The following is a 16,799-nucleotide window of genomic DNA, read 5'->3' on the forward strand; positions in this document are numbered from 1 at the left end:
CAATAACTGTTGAGCGATCCCCATCCTTATCTCAAACCCTTGAGCCCTTTGTGTTGTATTTTCTCCTCCTCCTCAAAGAGGAAGGAGGGAGTGAGAGAGTGGCTGAGGTGGAGCTCAGCCTCCCACCTGAGTAAAACCACCACATGTTACCATCGAAACAGTGGCTTGGGTGTTACTTTGTATATGTTGTTTTTGCTTTTTGTATTGAATTTACTGTTAGAAGACAAATTGAGTATTCAGGTAGTAAGGTCATCTATTTAAAAAAAAAAAAAGGTGAAGGATTCTTTACTTTCTGGGTCAGTTTTCAGGTTTTCCTAGACTAGTACTGTTGTGATTGGGCTGAATGCTATGAGCATCAGTGTTTTTGCTTCAGAAACACTTTTTTATTCTATGAACTGTTCTAAAACAGTTGGTGTCTCAGCACATGCTTGATGTTTTTGTAGCAGGATTGTATTCAAGAGGTTATAGCAGTGTATTAGAAAATTAACATACTGGGAAGAAACAAGAAAGTTTTTATTCCTTAGTCTAGGTGCTGAGGTTAAACTGACAGCCGTCAGTTCAGCTCATCTAGTCTGGGTGCACTTAGTTTTTTTACTATCCCAAAACAAGGGATGTTGCTCTGTAAATACCACAGCATGTGCTCTATGGCTAGTGTGTATTTCAGGCAAACAAGAGGGCTGTGGAAGGGGAGGTGTCTCCTACTTACTGTGTCAATAGGTCTAATAAGACAAGTATTTGCATACTGAGCAATTTGGGCTGTGAGACTGGTGCAAAGAGGTAATCGTGCTTGGCTTGTGTGCTTGGATCATCCCAGTTAGAGCAGGACTTGTAGCAGCGGGACTAACCAGGGCATGGTAGCAGCAGGCTAGCTTGACTCTGAGCGTTTAGGAGGGGATAAGGCTGTCTCTGACCTGGCCATGATGTAAGTATAAGTGCAAAGGCTGCCACAATTGCTACTTCTGCATCAACACACACGGTTGTATCCAAGTTCTCACACTGCCAGCTCAAATACTGTTTGGGTGTTGTGGTGGTGGCTAGCGAGGTGCAGTTTGGATGCTGTGCTGTGTACTGCTTCTCAGTAAGGACCAGTGAAAATATTGTTATATTCTGCCTGGAGCGCTCTTTTGTTTTGGTAGTGTAATAAATGGCTCAGTCTTCAAAATAGGACTATAATCAAAGTTTACAATTTATTAAAGGAATAGAGGTAAGCAAACAGTGCTGGGTGCGCCGGGAGTCTCTGCTCCACCAAGACGCACACCAGTTATATCAAGCAGCTGATTTTTATGCTCCTAGGCTAATACATATGCATTACTACTTCTAAAAAAAACCACAGGGTTATTATAATTAGTTTCCGGAATCCAAACCCTCCTACTGGAGCATGCGTATCAGTCTCCGGTGGTCCCTCTGGGGGTCTCTCGTGCTGAAGGCTCATAGTCTTCCTCCCTCTTGTCCTTCTCCTTTGTCCAACTTGGCTGTATGTCAGAGACTTGTGCAACATCCCCTGCAAGCTTTGTCTTTTAGTTGTTCTTCAGCTCTCCCCATCTCCTTAATCTCCTGGCCAGATATCAGAAACTTGCATAGTGTCCCATGCAATAGTCATAATAGTTAGCAGTTATTCTGAAACTCCCCAGATATCAGAGACTTCAAGGAAAAAAACTACAAATACATTTCCCTTCAAGCTCTCTATTGACACGAATTGCTAAAACATTCCTTTGCAAGATACAGGAACTATATACATTAACCACTCTGTTTTTCTTAGACTTGTGCTTATACAAGGGTATGTAAGACAGAAGGTCACATTCATCATACCATGTTGCCCTAGCACTGTTCCATACTGACACGAATCAGATGAACATATCTCACAATCCCCCATCTCCTTTTTCATGGCATTGATTCGTGTTTTCCTTTCTAATCAAGTCAATACTTGCCCAATTGATGCCAATTGAAACCAATTCTGGATCTTTATTTGGTTTTATTATCATCAGGTAATGGGTTTTCTCTTTTCCTGGTGCTGGGTCAACAGGTACCGCAGATATTTGCATTCCTTGTATAACCGAGTGTATTAGTCTGGTAATACAGGGTATTAAACACGGAATTATTAACAATCCTCCACATATCCCCAATACAACCACCCTTATTTTAGCAAACCAATAACCCCCCATAAAGCCCCCTTCCATAATCCTCTTAGATCGATTCCATTCCAAATTTGAACCGGGACACGTGCACTTTTCTTCATTTCTTTTACAAGTTCATTTACAGCTTTTCTTTCTGTTGTGGTTTAACCTAGCGGGCAGCTAAACAACACACGGCCGCTCGCTCACCTCCCCCCTTCCTTCTCTAGGATGGGAGAGAGAAATGGGAAAGTGAAGCCTGTGAGTTGAGATAAAGACAAGAAAATATTAATAACAAGAACAATAATGACAATAATGATGATAATAGTATTACTAGTAATAATGTGTATGAAACAAGTGATGCACAATGCGATTGCTCACCACCTGCTGTCTGATACCCAGCCTAACCCCGAGCAGTCCGGCCCTCCTCCCAGCTCTTGCACCCCCAGCCTGGCCACTGGCAGGACAGAGTGAGAAGCTGAAACGTCCTTGGCTCGCTGTAAGCATTGCTCGGCAACAATTAGAACATCAGCATATTATCAGCACTCTTCTCATCCTAAGCCAGAACATAGCATTCTACCAGCTACTAGGAAGAAACACCCTCATCATCAGTCTTTAAACAGCAATTACTAAAGTTAATTTTTCCACAGACTTCTCCTTCTTGTGCTAGTAAATAATCCAAAGCTAAGCGATTTTGATACAAAGCAGTTCTCATCTTGGTATTTTGCTTTGCAATTAATCCAAGTGCATCTCCGGTTTTATTTATAACTATTTCTATTACAGCTTGTAACCTAATTATTCTATTAAGTATATATACTGGGGTCCTATAGCCCCAGGATCCATCTTCTGCCCGCGTAGCTGGATCATAATAGGCAAACACCTTCAATCAAGGGGTTGGGCCCGCTTTCAGGGTCCATTTGGGCTTGTGTTACCATTCAGCCTGTCAGGGTGATCCAGCTCCTGGAAAACGAATCACAATTTTATATGGGTTTAAAAAAAAAAAAAAAGGTTCTTATGTTATTTTCTTGGGACAACCTGACCTTAGTGTGGGAGAAGTCTGGTCGAGGCCCTCTCACTCGGCAGTCAATACCCATAGGGGTTGCCTCCCTCGGTAGACCATACACACCACAGTGGAGGGTCCTGCCCCGGTCTTGCCTTCTCCCTTTCCTCCCTTCAGGCTTGTCCCCTTTATTTGGCATCCTTAATTCATGCAGAGCCTCGTTGCCAGAATATTAGTTGTTCTTTAGCTTGAGTTTTAGAAGCGGACTCAACCCTCCAGGTTTCGGTAGTTACTGGTCCTTTTATTCTGGATGTGTGGGTCCAACCCTTTTCTGCGGTTCTCACAGCTGTTTCTGTAGTAAGTAAAGCAAGGTACAGTCCCTCCCATCGGGGGTTCAGTGATTCTTCCCTCCAGGTTTATTTATTAAGACCTTGTCTCCTGGTTGTGTCTTATGAATAGCAAATCCTAAAGATGGTGTTTGAGGCATCATTCCAGTTTCTCTTAGCTCTTGTAATCTCCTTCCAAGAGTAATTATATATTTCTGGATGCTACAATCCTCAACTACATTGTTCCCTAGAGTCATCACTTGAGAATAAGGCATATCATATAACATTTCATATGGTGATAATCCAGTCTCACTGTGTGGTTTATTTCTTATGTTTAAAAGTGCCAATGGTAAGCATTTTGTCCAGGGCATTTGTGTCTCGATCATTAATTTAGCCAATTGTTGTTTTATTGTTTGATTCAGTCTTTCTACTTTTCCTGAGCTTTGTGGGTGCCACGGAGTATGGTATTCCCACTGAATACCTAATGATTTCCATAATAATTTTATTATTTTAGAAGTAAGGTGTGTGCCCTGGTCAGAATCAATGTACTGGATTATCCCATATCTAGGTATCAGGTGTTCTAATAGAATTTTTACCACCATTTGTGCCGTAGCTCGTGCTACGGGATAAGCTTCTACCCATTGTGTTAAATGATCTACTATTACCAATAGATATTTTATCCTCTCTACTTTGGGCAATTCAGTGAAACCAACTTGTACTTTCTCAAAAGGCCTATAAGCTGTTTTGTTTTGTTTCTCCCTCCCGTGGCTGCTTGTTGAAACACTTTCTTATTTATCTTCTGACAAGTTAAGCAACGGTTATGTAATTTGCTTTGCTATTTCAAAAAAAAAACAAAAAACAATGCAACCAAATTGTTTTAGTAAATGATCACTTAACACCTTTGTACCCCAATGTGTTTGTGCATGCAAACGTCCCAATATTTGCTTTGCATAAGCTTTTGGCAGTATCTCTCGCCTGTCTGGCAGCGTCCATTTTCCTTGTTCTAATTTAGCCCCTATTTTCTCCAGTTTCGTTTGTTTGTTTTGTTTTGTTTTCCATTGCATTTCATAGTCGGTCCAAAAATTCCATAGGGGTTTCTTTTGGATTTTGTTGGAACAGATTCTCAATTCCCAATTTAACCAGATTTTGGTATTTATCGTTCATTATTTCCGGGGTGACTATAGTCTCAGCATGGGGTCGGTCAGGGGAATGCAATTGTCAACAGTTCCCTGAGCGGTCCCATTGGCAATCTGAGCTCACTCATAAACTCAGATTGTTTTAAGAGTTAACTGCTTTTCTGTTTCCGTGACAACTCTCTGACTGTCATGGTCCCTCTGCCCCAAAGGGCTCACACCGGTGATTTTGAGATCACAGCCTCCCATTGAGGCAGAACTATTAACATTCCTACATCCTCTTTCCCTGCTCATTCAACTTCAAACAGCTCTGTTAAATACTACATGCCACACCTTTAACACCTTCAACAACTCTTTTAACCCTTCCTTTATTTTTCTCCAGCCTGTACTTTTCTCATGCCAACACCAAAGGCTAAGTCAGGGGCCAACTTGCATGTAATTCCACTCCTTTTCCCTCTAAGATGCTGAAACAACATATCAGTATACTACATTTCATCCTATTTTTCTTCTCTCCTCAGAAACAACATTAATTGCAAGATAGTGTTATAGTCGATTGATCCATAAAGTGGCCATTCACTTTATATAGTGGCCACCACTGATTGCAATATTTAGTGAAAGTCCTCTTGCTTTCTGTGTCCCCAGTTCTAACAATATCCTTTGAATGTGACAATATGCACCCGAGGAGGCTTTCTTTAAAACATCTTTGTTTTGGATATTACCCATTTCCTTGATTTCCCATTCCCTTTTATTTGTTTGTTTATTTATTTATTTAGTATTATTCCTTTCTAGTTACTGTCCTTTGTTTCAATTTCCACGCAAACCTTTTTACTGCGGGTTTTTACAATCTTTTCCTAATCTCCTTCCCAAATGTCCCAATTCTCTGGGATTAAACTCTTCTTCCCACATACAAACTTCACTATTTCAAATTATTAACGAGCCCCGTTTCAATCATAAATCCACGGAACTTCAGGAAAACAGCTGAAGCACTCAGCCTTCCGTCTTCTAGACAAACATTACCACCTTCTCCACAAAAATTTACATTTCAACAGGACCGAATTTCAAGCCAAATGCCAATTTTTCTCATGCACTTTGTTAGTAAGCCCATACAAAACAAGGAATCACTCCTGTGTATCCGTCAATATGGGGGTTTAAAAGGTATTGATGCCTAAATAAATTCGCTCCCCCCCCTTCTTACCAAATTCCCAGGGCTCAAGCCCGAACCACCAAAGAAATGACTCTCTCAGTTCTGCTTTGATAATCAGTCAACCCCCTTCCCCCCCCCCCCCCCCCCCCCCCCCCCCGCCAGTACTTGGGAAACTGACCAAACACCACAGCAAATATACCAGCACTTCTCAACTGTTAGTTACTTCGATAATGCTCCCACCTTTCTTGTCACACTCAAAGCATTTAAGAGCAAAAATAGGATCACAAGATACACCGCCAGGCCCATATATTGGGCACCACCACTCAAAACTTGGATAAAACAGCACTTCTTTTTGGTTTCTCACGCACTTCGTTCGTCTCCGCCCACTCCCCTCGCGGAGAACATGGAACTGCGGATCGGAACTCCGCACTCGCTTTGCAGCGACGCTGCATCTCACTCACACAGCACAATCACACAATCCCACAGAGAGGCCTCTAGCACATCTCATTCATACCACAAGAATATAATTTAGAATGATAACCAACCAAACGAGTATTGTCTCTGACTGTGTTCTTCGTGGAGTGACTTATTCCACTTTGTTTCAAACCCTTCCACTTACACAAATACTTTCAACACAAAATACCTGGACATTTAAGAATAAGACATACAATTATTAACATTCCAGTTAGTACCCCTCCAGCAGCTGAAAACATACCGTTTGTCCGCAGCCTCAGGAGATCTTTGTCTGCTCCTGCGGTGAGCGGCTGAGAGTGGAGTCCCCTCCGAGCAAAACACTCAGGGTGCACCTAGGGGCGTCTGCTCCGCAGCCGATCCCGCAGCCGAGCAGAGTGTCTCCTGCCTGGCTCACCAAAATGACTCACAGAAAACTGACTCCACAATCAGTAAGATTGTAAAGTAGGTATGTTTACTCAGTTCTGGGCGGCACGGGGGGGGGGTAGTCCTGCCAAAGTCATGCACGCCTAATGTGACAACTTGCTTTGGTTATATCTAGTAGAGTTACATATACATGAAGTTTCCCAACACTCCTATACATATGCATAACCTGTCCCTTTGTGAACAGTCCTCCTTATCTCAGACCCCTTGGTTAAAGTCCGAACCATGAGGTTGTTTTGATCTGGTTCTTGGGGTCTGAGAGGCTCCTGTTATCTGGAGGTCTAAGCGCAGCACAGGCATAGTACATCACAAATGTAGCACATACTCATTCTTAATCAATTGCTCTCTAATTTCTAATTCCATGTTTCAGCTGCAGCATACTTGCTCTCTTCCGGATCCGCGGGTATTCTACTATTAACATTAATGTTCAAAGCCTGACAGACCCTGTCCTCCGTGGACCCAAATATCAACCAAAATACATGGGGTCTTAAGGGTTCTTTTGGTGTTTCTATCATATAATAATGGACCATTTTTAATTTACTTTTTCATTTTCTGGGGCCCCTATTGTTCCAATTTCTAATCGTTATTCCTAATGGACTTTCTGATAATTTGCTCCCTTTCTTCTGGTCCTTGGTCTTCAATTCTGTCTGACCCATCTAGGAATTTTACTATGGCAAATGGCAGATGGTATGGAATACCCCTTTGGCTAGTTTGGATCACCTGTCCTGGGTCTGTCCCCTCCCAGCTCTTGCTGCACGCCCGTTGGCAGGACAGAGCAAGAAGCTGAGACGTCCTTGGCTTAGTATAAGCACTGCTCTGCAACAATTAAAACATCAGGGTGTTATCAGCACTCTTCTCATCCTAAGCCAAAACATAGCATTCTACCAGCTACTAGGAAGAAAATTAACTGTTCTAACTGAAACCAGGAAAGCTTCTCTTAGCAGTTTGCTGAGTCTGGCCGAACCTATCTTCATGAGGCAATCAATGTGCCTGTTCCTGTCCTGGTCTCCATTCTGCCAGCCTGTTCCTCTTCTCTTTTTTTTTCCCTGCTTCTTTATTGATGTAACTTCATCGTGTTGCCTTTTTTTATCTTGAGGGCAGGCTCCCCTCTTATACCCTTCTCTCCACAGCAGTTCTTTTCAAAACAACTTTTCATTGGTCAAACAACTCTGAATGTAGCAACAACAGCAAACACCCAGAAACTTCCATGCCTTAATGGCTGGAGAACAAGAGAACCATCTGGAGAACAAGCAACCCTGAGACTGCATGGAGTCTCCTGAATCACCCTTCTTTGTTCCCTCTAAACTCTTTTATATTCCTGATGGCCTCATCGTTAAGAATCTAATGTTATCTCAACCACAGGGTTTTCCAACCCCCATGGCCACATTCCCAAATCTCCCCCTTCTTTATTAATATCAACCACTTTCTTGACACGAATTACCACTCCATATATAACAAGCCCCACATTGGGCGAGTAAAAAACAGTAAGTTATCATGGATTTGGGGTAGGAGATTTGAAGGAACCAATCTTCCGGCAGTATCGGACAATAAATGGCACAGAAACTATAGTAATGCTTATTGTACTGGAGCAAACAATTTGTGAATAGCATATGCCAACACAAATGTGCCTGTACCAGTAGCCGTTTTAGACTGTACTGATGATTCACTGAAGTTTGCAGAGAACTGCAGTCATATCCACACCACTTGACACAGCCAGGTAGGAGGTTCCTAGAGATACTGATGAAATTCCAACATGGAATGAAACCGGTACAGCACCACACTCTTTGAAAACTTTGTTCAGCTGCTGGGATTTATTGAGTTTCTTGTTTTCACTGCTGAGATCTGTGGCTGCCTTTTCAAGGGATCCACCCACATCCTTGGCCAAGCTGCCAGCGGTGGGCTGAGGGTGGGCCAGCCCGAGGGTGGGGGGTAGCAGGGATGGAAGGCAACGGCAGCGGCAGCGGCTTGCGGGGACCCAGGGAGCGACAGGCCCGGGCACAGCAGCAGGCAGAACATGGCAGCACCCAATGCATGCGGGCAGGCGCTCAAACCAGAGAAATGCAGCAGCTAGCTGCAGGGCAGGCGGGCAGGTGCCCAGAGCTGGCAGCGGGGCTGGCAGCGGGGCTGGCAGCGGGGCTGGCGGCGCTTTGCACCAGGCGTTCTGTCAGTCCCACACGGTACTGCTAGAGCTGACACCGCCGCCATCACCTCCTGCTACTCGGCTTTCATACCACAGAGCGCATTAATCACTGTCCGCCATGTTCCACTTCTTTATCCAGCTTTCCACTTGAGGTGACTTTATCTCATAAGCGATCTCCTACCTCCCACCACTCTTCTGGGCTCACAGCACTACTCTTCCCCCGTCTTCATCGACTCCTCCATTCTCCCATAGAAGTTTTGAGGTCTGGGTCGATCACCAACGTCCCGGGTCCCACCGTGTTTGGGCGCCATTTGTTGCAGGAAGAATGACCGAAGTCATGACATATACCAATATGGTCAGATCAGGCTTCCCTTATTACCCAAATAGCCTGATTCTTATAGCAATCTAGCAGGGGCGTACAGCATCTAACACAATATTGGTCGAAAGCACTCAGACAAACAGCTGCAAGAAAACAACCCCACCTGCAAGAAGACAACCCCCTTGTGATTAGCAGTCGTGTAGATCTTGTCCTTGAAGTCAGCTGCTGGCAACAATATTTTTAATTCCTCAATCGGGCGATAAAGGAACATCATCATGGGAACTGTTATAAGTTAGACCACACAATTTTCTGGTCTATTGAAATTATTTTATTAATCAAGTAAGCAGACACAAGCAAAACAGCGCTGGGTGGCTGGGGAGTCTCCGCTCCACCACGGCATGCAACTTCCCCTTTCCAGTGTCGCTGTTTTATAGCATTCAAGTTCTGGCTTGTCGAGACTTGACCTGTCGACTTGTCGACTTGTCGAGACTTGTTCTGAGGCTGCGCAGTCTGTTGTTGGGGGTCGTTATTCTTCCTCCGGTGATCATGCGTTGTGCTTGTGTTCAGGTGGGGGCAAAATAGGATGTCTTGCGGTGAGTGGGTGGTATCTTACAAAATCTTTGTTTTAACAAGGATGTTTACCCAACCCCCTTTCCCCATTTGTCCCCATGTTACAATGCCGTGAGTGGTGAAACCTTATCTCCTCAGTAGATTCTTTAAATTCTCAAGGACAATGAACAAACCCCTACTAATTTATCACAGGAACTCCTCGTAGTCGTCCTGGTAGCTTTGGTTTACTCAGCTGAAGCAAGTCATGGCCTCCTTGCTGTTTCAAAAATCCCTCAACATATAAGTATGTTGTTTACAGGGAAAGAAATGAGAATGATCAGGAGGAGAGCTGCTATACAAAAATGGGAAAGAGCTCATCGTCCAGCAACCCTGAGACTGCATGGAGTTTCCTGAATCACCCTTCTTTGTTCCCTCTAAACTCTTTTACATTCCTGATGGCCTCATTGTTAAGAGTCTAATGTCATCACAAACCATGGGGCTTGCTGACCCCCATGGGTTCACTCCATATATAACACAGGGATGAATCCCGAGGACCCCGTATCCCAAGGGCTCTTAAAAGTTAATTTTGTAATTAAAGCCTGGGAAGATACACGGAAAATGCTCCGGAGGGTGGGGGGATGTTGTGAACAGTCACTGGGGGGTCCTCCTGCGGGAGGCCCTGAAGGTGTGTGTCAGGAGGGGAGATGAGAAGGAAAAGCAGAGAGCAAAACTAATGGTATTGACAGTGTAGCAGGTAGTCAGGGCGAGGATGGAAAGGGAATTGAAGGCCATGCATGGTCTGTGAAGCATCAAATCGATTGTGAACCTGGATTACCCACTCAGTGGGGAAACAGGGGAGGGTTCTGCCATCAAAAAGTATATGAACTGTGTTTTGGAATTAGTAGGTGCGCTCTCCTGCTTGTGGGGCACCCACCATTGCAATCGCAAATAAATTACTACTTCACTGAGATCCTCGCCTGAGCCTAAGTTGTTGGCTATGGAGTGTTTCTCACAATAGAAATATCCGGAGTGGAAGAAGGAGAGAAGGAAAATGGGATGGGATACGATATACTGATATAGTGTTTCATCATCCTGGAGGGAAAAGAGGTATGGAATTAATTTGGCCGATGACTGGATGACTGAGATTTTGGTCAAAGTACAGGCTGGAGAAGGATCAAAAGAAGTGTTAAAAAGGGTTACTGAAGGTGTAAAAGGTGTGGTATGTAGTGTTTGACAGAGCTGTTTGAAGTTGAATGAGCAGGGAAAGAGGATGCAGGCATTATCTAAGTAACAGTGTAGAAGTTTTGGTATATTTGCTGTGGTGTTTAATATAATAATAATAATAATGGATAATTTGCTCCCTTTCTTCTGGTCCTTGGTCTTCAATTCTGTCTGACCCATCTAGGAATTTTACTATGGCAATTCCCACAGCCCTTGGTTACCTTAGTAAGAGTGTCTTGCAGGGGGTTTAGGACCTATCACCCACCCACGAATCCTATAGGAATCACTTCCTTCACTGGCCAAGTCCCTCATGGGAGATTGGAACCGCGGTTAGAAGACCTCCACACTGACTTCGGAAGTCTAAGTTACACTCTTACACACACAGGCAACCGAATCCCACCGAACCAAACGGTATACTCCTTAAACACTTACGACTCCATTGTCTTCGTTCGGATCTTCGCGTGCAGAATTACGGGCAAAATACAGTGCTGCAGCCGGCAAGGGAGCTCATAAAAAAAAATCAAATTCTTTGCTTACCTTTATTCAGGTTCAAGATGGCATTAGTTCTGACCTGACTCAAACAGGAGCCACTAAATGGTGGGGCGCCTCTCCTAGATCAAATCAGAATTCAGGAACCAAAGCCATCCCGGACGAGCCCCCATTTGTAATAAATGGCTCAGTCTTCAAAATAGGACTATAATCAAAGTTTACAATTTATTAAAGGAATAGAGGTAAGCAAACAGTGCTGGGTGCGCCGGGAGTCTCTGCTCCACCAAGACGCACACCAGTTATATCAAGCAGCTGATTTTTATGCTCCTAGGCTAATACATATGCATTACTACTTCTAAAAAAAATCACAGGGTTATTATAATTAGTTTCCGGAATCCAAACCCTCCTACTGGAGCATGCGTATCAGTCTCCGGTGGTCCCTCTGGGGGTCTCTCGTGCTGAAGGCTCATAGTCTTCCTCCCTCTTGTCCTTCTCCTTTGTCCAACTTGGCTGTATGTCAGAGACTTGTGCAACATCCCCTGCAAGCTTTGTCTTTTAGTTGTTCTTCAGCTCTCCCCATCTCCTTAATCTCCTGGCCAGATATCAGAAACTTGCATAGTGTCCCATGCAATAGTCATAATAGTTAGCAGTTATTCTGAAACTCCCCAGATATCAGAGACTTCAAGGAAAAAACTACAAATACATTTCCCTTCAAGCTCTCTATTGACACGAATTGCTAAAACATTCCTTTGCAAGATACAGGAACTATATACATTAACCACTCTGTTTTTCTTAGACTTGTGCTTATACAAGGGTATGTAAGACAGAAGGTCACATTCATCATACCATGTTGCCCTAGCACTGTTCCATACTGACACGAATCAGATGAACATATCTCACAGTAGTATGGGTGCCATGTAGGTTGTTCAGCCTGAGGGTGTCAGGGCTAGGGGAAATGCCCTCTGTGTCCCAACAGGGCTCTGGGACCAGCCGATGCAGTTTATAGCATGAGAGGTCAACTGATGACAGCACATAAATATTTGATTCCAAATTAACAGGATATTCCTGTTCTCAAAAGCTGCTTGTCCTCTTGGAGCTTTTGGCTGTGTTATTGTAAATTAGTCAACAGTGAAGGAGCACAAATAGTATTTAAACTGTCATCCAAGTATGAAAATGGGTCAGATAAAAATGGCAAGTCACAGCTCACTGAGCAAGAGGTTAGTCACCAAACATCTCATGTTGCCACTAATGTCTTGTCGGATCTGTAGCATTCAGAGCAAAGTTCCAAATGATAATAACAATTTGAAGTTTTTGTCTAGTAATATACAGTCAAAAACCTTGCCTGTAATTTCAAAAGGTTAGACCAGTTAATCTAGAAACTGGCTACAATTTACGTTATGGGTTTTCTCACACTTCTTCACAGCAGCTCATGGAAAAAACAACAACTTTAGTCTGGCTTCTTGGAGGAGCTTGAGTTGTTGGTGATTCTGCCTAGTGAGCTTGCAGGGTGCTTGAAAAGTTTTTGTCCTAAAACACTATAAATGCTACACGTAAGTGACAGATGTAAAGCACAGATGGAGGACCATGGAATAAGTTTGTGGCCCCTCACTGGAGTGATCACAAATCAGACTGGATCCAGTTAGATTGCCTTGTTTGAAAAGTCAGAATTGCTACACTGAATATTCTTGAGCTATTTCACTGTGTTTTGTTTAAAGCGGATCTCCTGGACTTGGCCACTTTGTCCTTGTGACCACTTCTGTCCAAATGTTACTTTCCACTTGTATGTCAAAACTTTTTTTGTTTCTTAGCTGCTCTAGAGCTGGGTCATTTTAAAACTTGCTTTGAATATAACAAAAACTGATGGCTCCTTCTATAGAGGCATAACAGAACGCAACATTCAGGAGAGCTTCAATTTCTGGTTGTGTAGGCATAGTGTTGTCATGAGGGAAGCTAAGATGCTGGAATTTTAACTTCAAAATCTGCTTAGCAATTGGAGTGTTTTAAAATATAGTTATGGACTAGAATATTCTTTTAAAAATAATAAAACTGAAGCAATGAAGTCCAGGCATATTCAGTGTGTTTCTTATCACTCAACTTCCTTTGTATTGAGTCACATTGTGTGGTTGGGGTAGCAGAGAAAGAGTAGCTGCCAAATATAGAAACATGAGATTTAACTGAATGCATCAAATTTGTAAGGTTCTTGATACAATTTCTTCTTGTGATCTTAGGGCCTTTCAGTTATCTCGACGACGTCCCATTTAAGATAGGAGACAAATTTAAAACCTCTTCGAAGGTTGGATTACCCATTGGTTTCTGCCTGCCTGATTCTTCTCAGCTTGTCAGAGAAGCCCAGGTAAGGATGGTTTGTGTACTTCTGCTCTTTCCTCTGTGACCTTAGGTCTTCAACGTGTGATTCTGTGAACTATATTTTGTTCAGGTGTTAGTCTTCACCGTGCTATACTGTTATTTCATAGTCTGCTAGAATGTAGAGGAAGATAATATTGTAAGCCATGCAAAAAGTTTGTACTACTTATCACTATAAAAAGTCTGATGGCATTTATTTTAATGTATCTACTCCAAAAAAACCCACAGTGTTCTTGTGTAACAGATAAAGGTTTAAATGCTACCCTGACATTGCTAAACTAAGTTGTATTTTTAAGAGGAAAGATGGTAAGAATTGAAACACCAATGCTATGGCATACCCTCAAACAGGGTTCTACAAGTATGAACATATTCTGTGCTATCTCTGTTTTCCAGCCAAGCTGGGGTTCAAATACAGTACGCCTGGTTGGATTGCAATGCCTCAAATAAAATGATGTGATCATGTAGGCTATGCCTTGCACAGAACTACTTGGCTTTTTTTACAGTTCTGGTGGGAGCTATTCAAAATAGTAAAAGTGCATGGAGGCTAAATTGACCAAAGCCATGTACCTAGTATTTCATGCTTCTAAACATGTGTGTTTGTATGTATACAGCTATGATAGCTCTGCTCAGATGGCAAAGTGTGGAATGAATAGTGCCCAGCACTTCTGCCAGTGAGTTGTGTTTCAAAATCACCTTGTTGATAAATTGCATGTCCCATCTCTTAGAGCTAAGGGAAGGGAAAACTACTTAGTATAGAGTTGAGATAGGTCTCCAGGTTCTCTCTGGAGCCTGCTATGGGATGGATAGCACAGTGTGAGCCCCAGAAAAGCCCAGCAGAGGCGTAGCAAACCTTCCAACTTGTTGCTCTTCAGAGCTAGGATAGGATGTCTTATTACCCATTCGGTTATGTGACATCATCCTGGCAAGCAGGCTGTAATTCTTGTGAGTCACAGGTAGGTTACACCCTGGACTTAGCTTTGTAGGCTGTGTTCTCTGAATGTTTTGTCATGATATGGAGGGCACTAAGGGTGTTTGGTCTCTGTAAGATATTAAAGCTTCACATATATTTAGTGTGTTCAGAATTTTGTCTTCTCAGTCAGGCTACCAGAATGGCCTGTGCGCTGGTAGTGAGTAGCTTATCTAAATGTCTTATGTGCTAACCCAACCCTGAAGGAGCTGATGTCAAATGAGAAAAGCTTGTGGGATCCAGTCATGCCAAGAACAGTGGCAAAATCTGCTACTATAGAAAGTTGTTCTCAGAGTAGCCAGCACATCCCCTTTGGCTGGTGAGTCCTTAGCACAGGTATGAGAATGCTGATACCTCTCCAACCAGTGGGTCTAAAGTTAGTGTCAGGTCCCTTAGGAATCTTTTAGGGGGAACTGATAAATACATTAATGCTCTTTGGAGGCAAAAGTTACTCTGCTGTAGTATTGAATGCCTTGTTCAGTGGCGCCAGATCTGGGTGTGACTGTCTATCACGCATGACATCACTGTCACTGACACTTCAAGCTTCCACTTATGAGAAACATCTCAAATAATTTTCTTCAGACAGGATCTTCTGTGAAGCTATTTCATTTGCGATTGCAATGGTGGGCGTCCTGTCAATCAGGAGCGCATTTTAGTAAACAAATCATAACCTTTTATTCCCCATTATCCAACACCTGATCACCTCCCCTGTTTCCTCATTGGCTGAGTACTACAGGTTCACAAGCTACTCGATGCTCCTCTATACCATATATGTACAATTTTTCTTTTTTTCAACCCTTTAATTTCTCCTTTCTTATGCTTTGAGAACTTGTGATCTTTTTTTTACTGTTCTCACACTGCTCATCCTGTTTTTCTCAAGCTTCTACCTTATTTTGGAACAGTGAGGCCTCCTACTGTCCACTTACCTACTTAGCATTTCTCCTTATGACTACACAACTACCTTGGAATACAGAAGGTTAGTTTTCTACTGCAAAAACACAACTTTGTTTCTCACAATTCCCCCCTCTTCTTTTCTTATTCCTCTTGTTGTTTTTGTACCTCTTCACATACTGCACTCTTGAGTTTTTCCAACATTGAGGTGCAATATTCTTCTTCGGATGTCACGGGAGATGATAGATATACAATGCCATTATTATTACAATACCAACAAACAGTTGTTTGATCCAATTCTATTCAGGTAACTGCGAAATTAGTTTCTCCCAAATGTTTCTAAATCCCCAGGAATTGGCATCTTGAGCTACTCTATGTAGGATTTTGTGTTTTTTTTTTCCCAAAATATTTTTGAGATTAGTCAAATCCGTCCCATTTGATCTACATATATACAGCAACTAGTATTAATTACAGTGCACGCTCCTCCTTATGAGGTTATTAATAAATCTAATGCTATTTGATTCTAGAGTACTATTTTTGCAAACTTATCAAACTTATTTTCTAGTTCTTCAATATATTTACAATATTTTTGTATTTTGAGAAATTTACAATGTCTTTTTCTAATTCACTCACCCCTAAACAAGATAAAAACCACTTTGCAAAACTGTGAAATGCTAGAGAATTTTACTAAAGGATTATCTGGAATCCGCTTAATTCCACATGTGGTCTCAAGGGGGCTTCGGCTTTGTGGGGGTTCAATAATAGTTACGTTTGGAATTATTGCCTCCAGGGTGCAAGCTCCCTTCCATCCTAGGGGCAACACCTTCCTGGCTTTATTGCCACATAGCCAGTACCACCCCTTGATATTTGGAACAGGCCTTCTGGTTACAGGATTCTCATGTTCTATCTGGTGTGCATTATGTATATTAGCGTTCCCATGGCTACCATATTCGGTATACAGTATAGATTATTCCCTACTTCATGGATATTTCCACACCCAGGGTCAATAATATTGCCTCCTGAGTTTTCTATCAATGTTGTTTAAAAGGCACCTTTGATAACACAGTATGTTGTAGCCAGGACTATGTGTAGGGAGCTCAACTTCAAAATCTATTCCTTCCCGGGACTGAGTAAGATCTGTCGTTTTTAGAAATCTAGAGAATCCAGAGTTGCTGCTGGAAACAGCAATCAGGGACAAGGCCTTTTCAGTCTTTCTAGGCATCTGGGTACAAATCCAACAATTATTTCACT

General features: G+C 42.6%; 1 protein-coding gene and 1 long non-coding RNA gene across 5 annotated transcripts in view; one reads left to right on the forward strand and one right to left on the reverse strand.

Moving 5' to 3' along the window:
- LOC137846707 (ubiquitin-associated protein 1-like) overlaps positions 1-16,799 on the forward strand; it is a 56,249-nt gene that overhangs the window by 12,264 nt on the left and 27,186 nt on the right. For 3 of the 4 annotated variants that reach the window (XM_068664823.1, XM_068664820.1, XM_068664821.1), the window contains exon 3: positions 13,555-13,679. The exons of the other annotated variant lie outside the window; for it this stretch is intronic. In XM_068664823.1, coding sequence (XP_068520924.1) covers positions 13,555-13,679 — 125 coding nt within the window. The remainder of the gene's footprint in view (positions 1-13,554; positions 13,680-16,799) is intronic. 4 annotated transcript variants of the gene reach the window in all.
- Positions 1,262-7,279, reverse strand: LOC137846736 (uncharacterized). The gene is made up of 2 exons (XR_011090617.1): positions 3,152-7,279; positions 1,262-3,071 (listed from the first exon to the last, which is right to left on the reverse strand). It is a non-coding gene; the product is annotated as an uncharacterized lncRNA (long non-coding RNA).

Source organism: Anas acuta, chromosome W, assembly GCF_963932015.1.
Source record: "Anas acuta chromosome W, bAnaAcu1.1, whole genome shotgun sequence".
In the NCBI taxonomy this organism is placed as follows: Eukaryota; Metazoa; Chordata; class Aves; order Anseriformes; family Anatidae; genus Anas; species Anas acuta.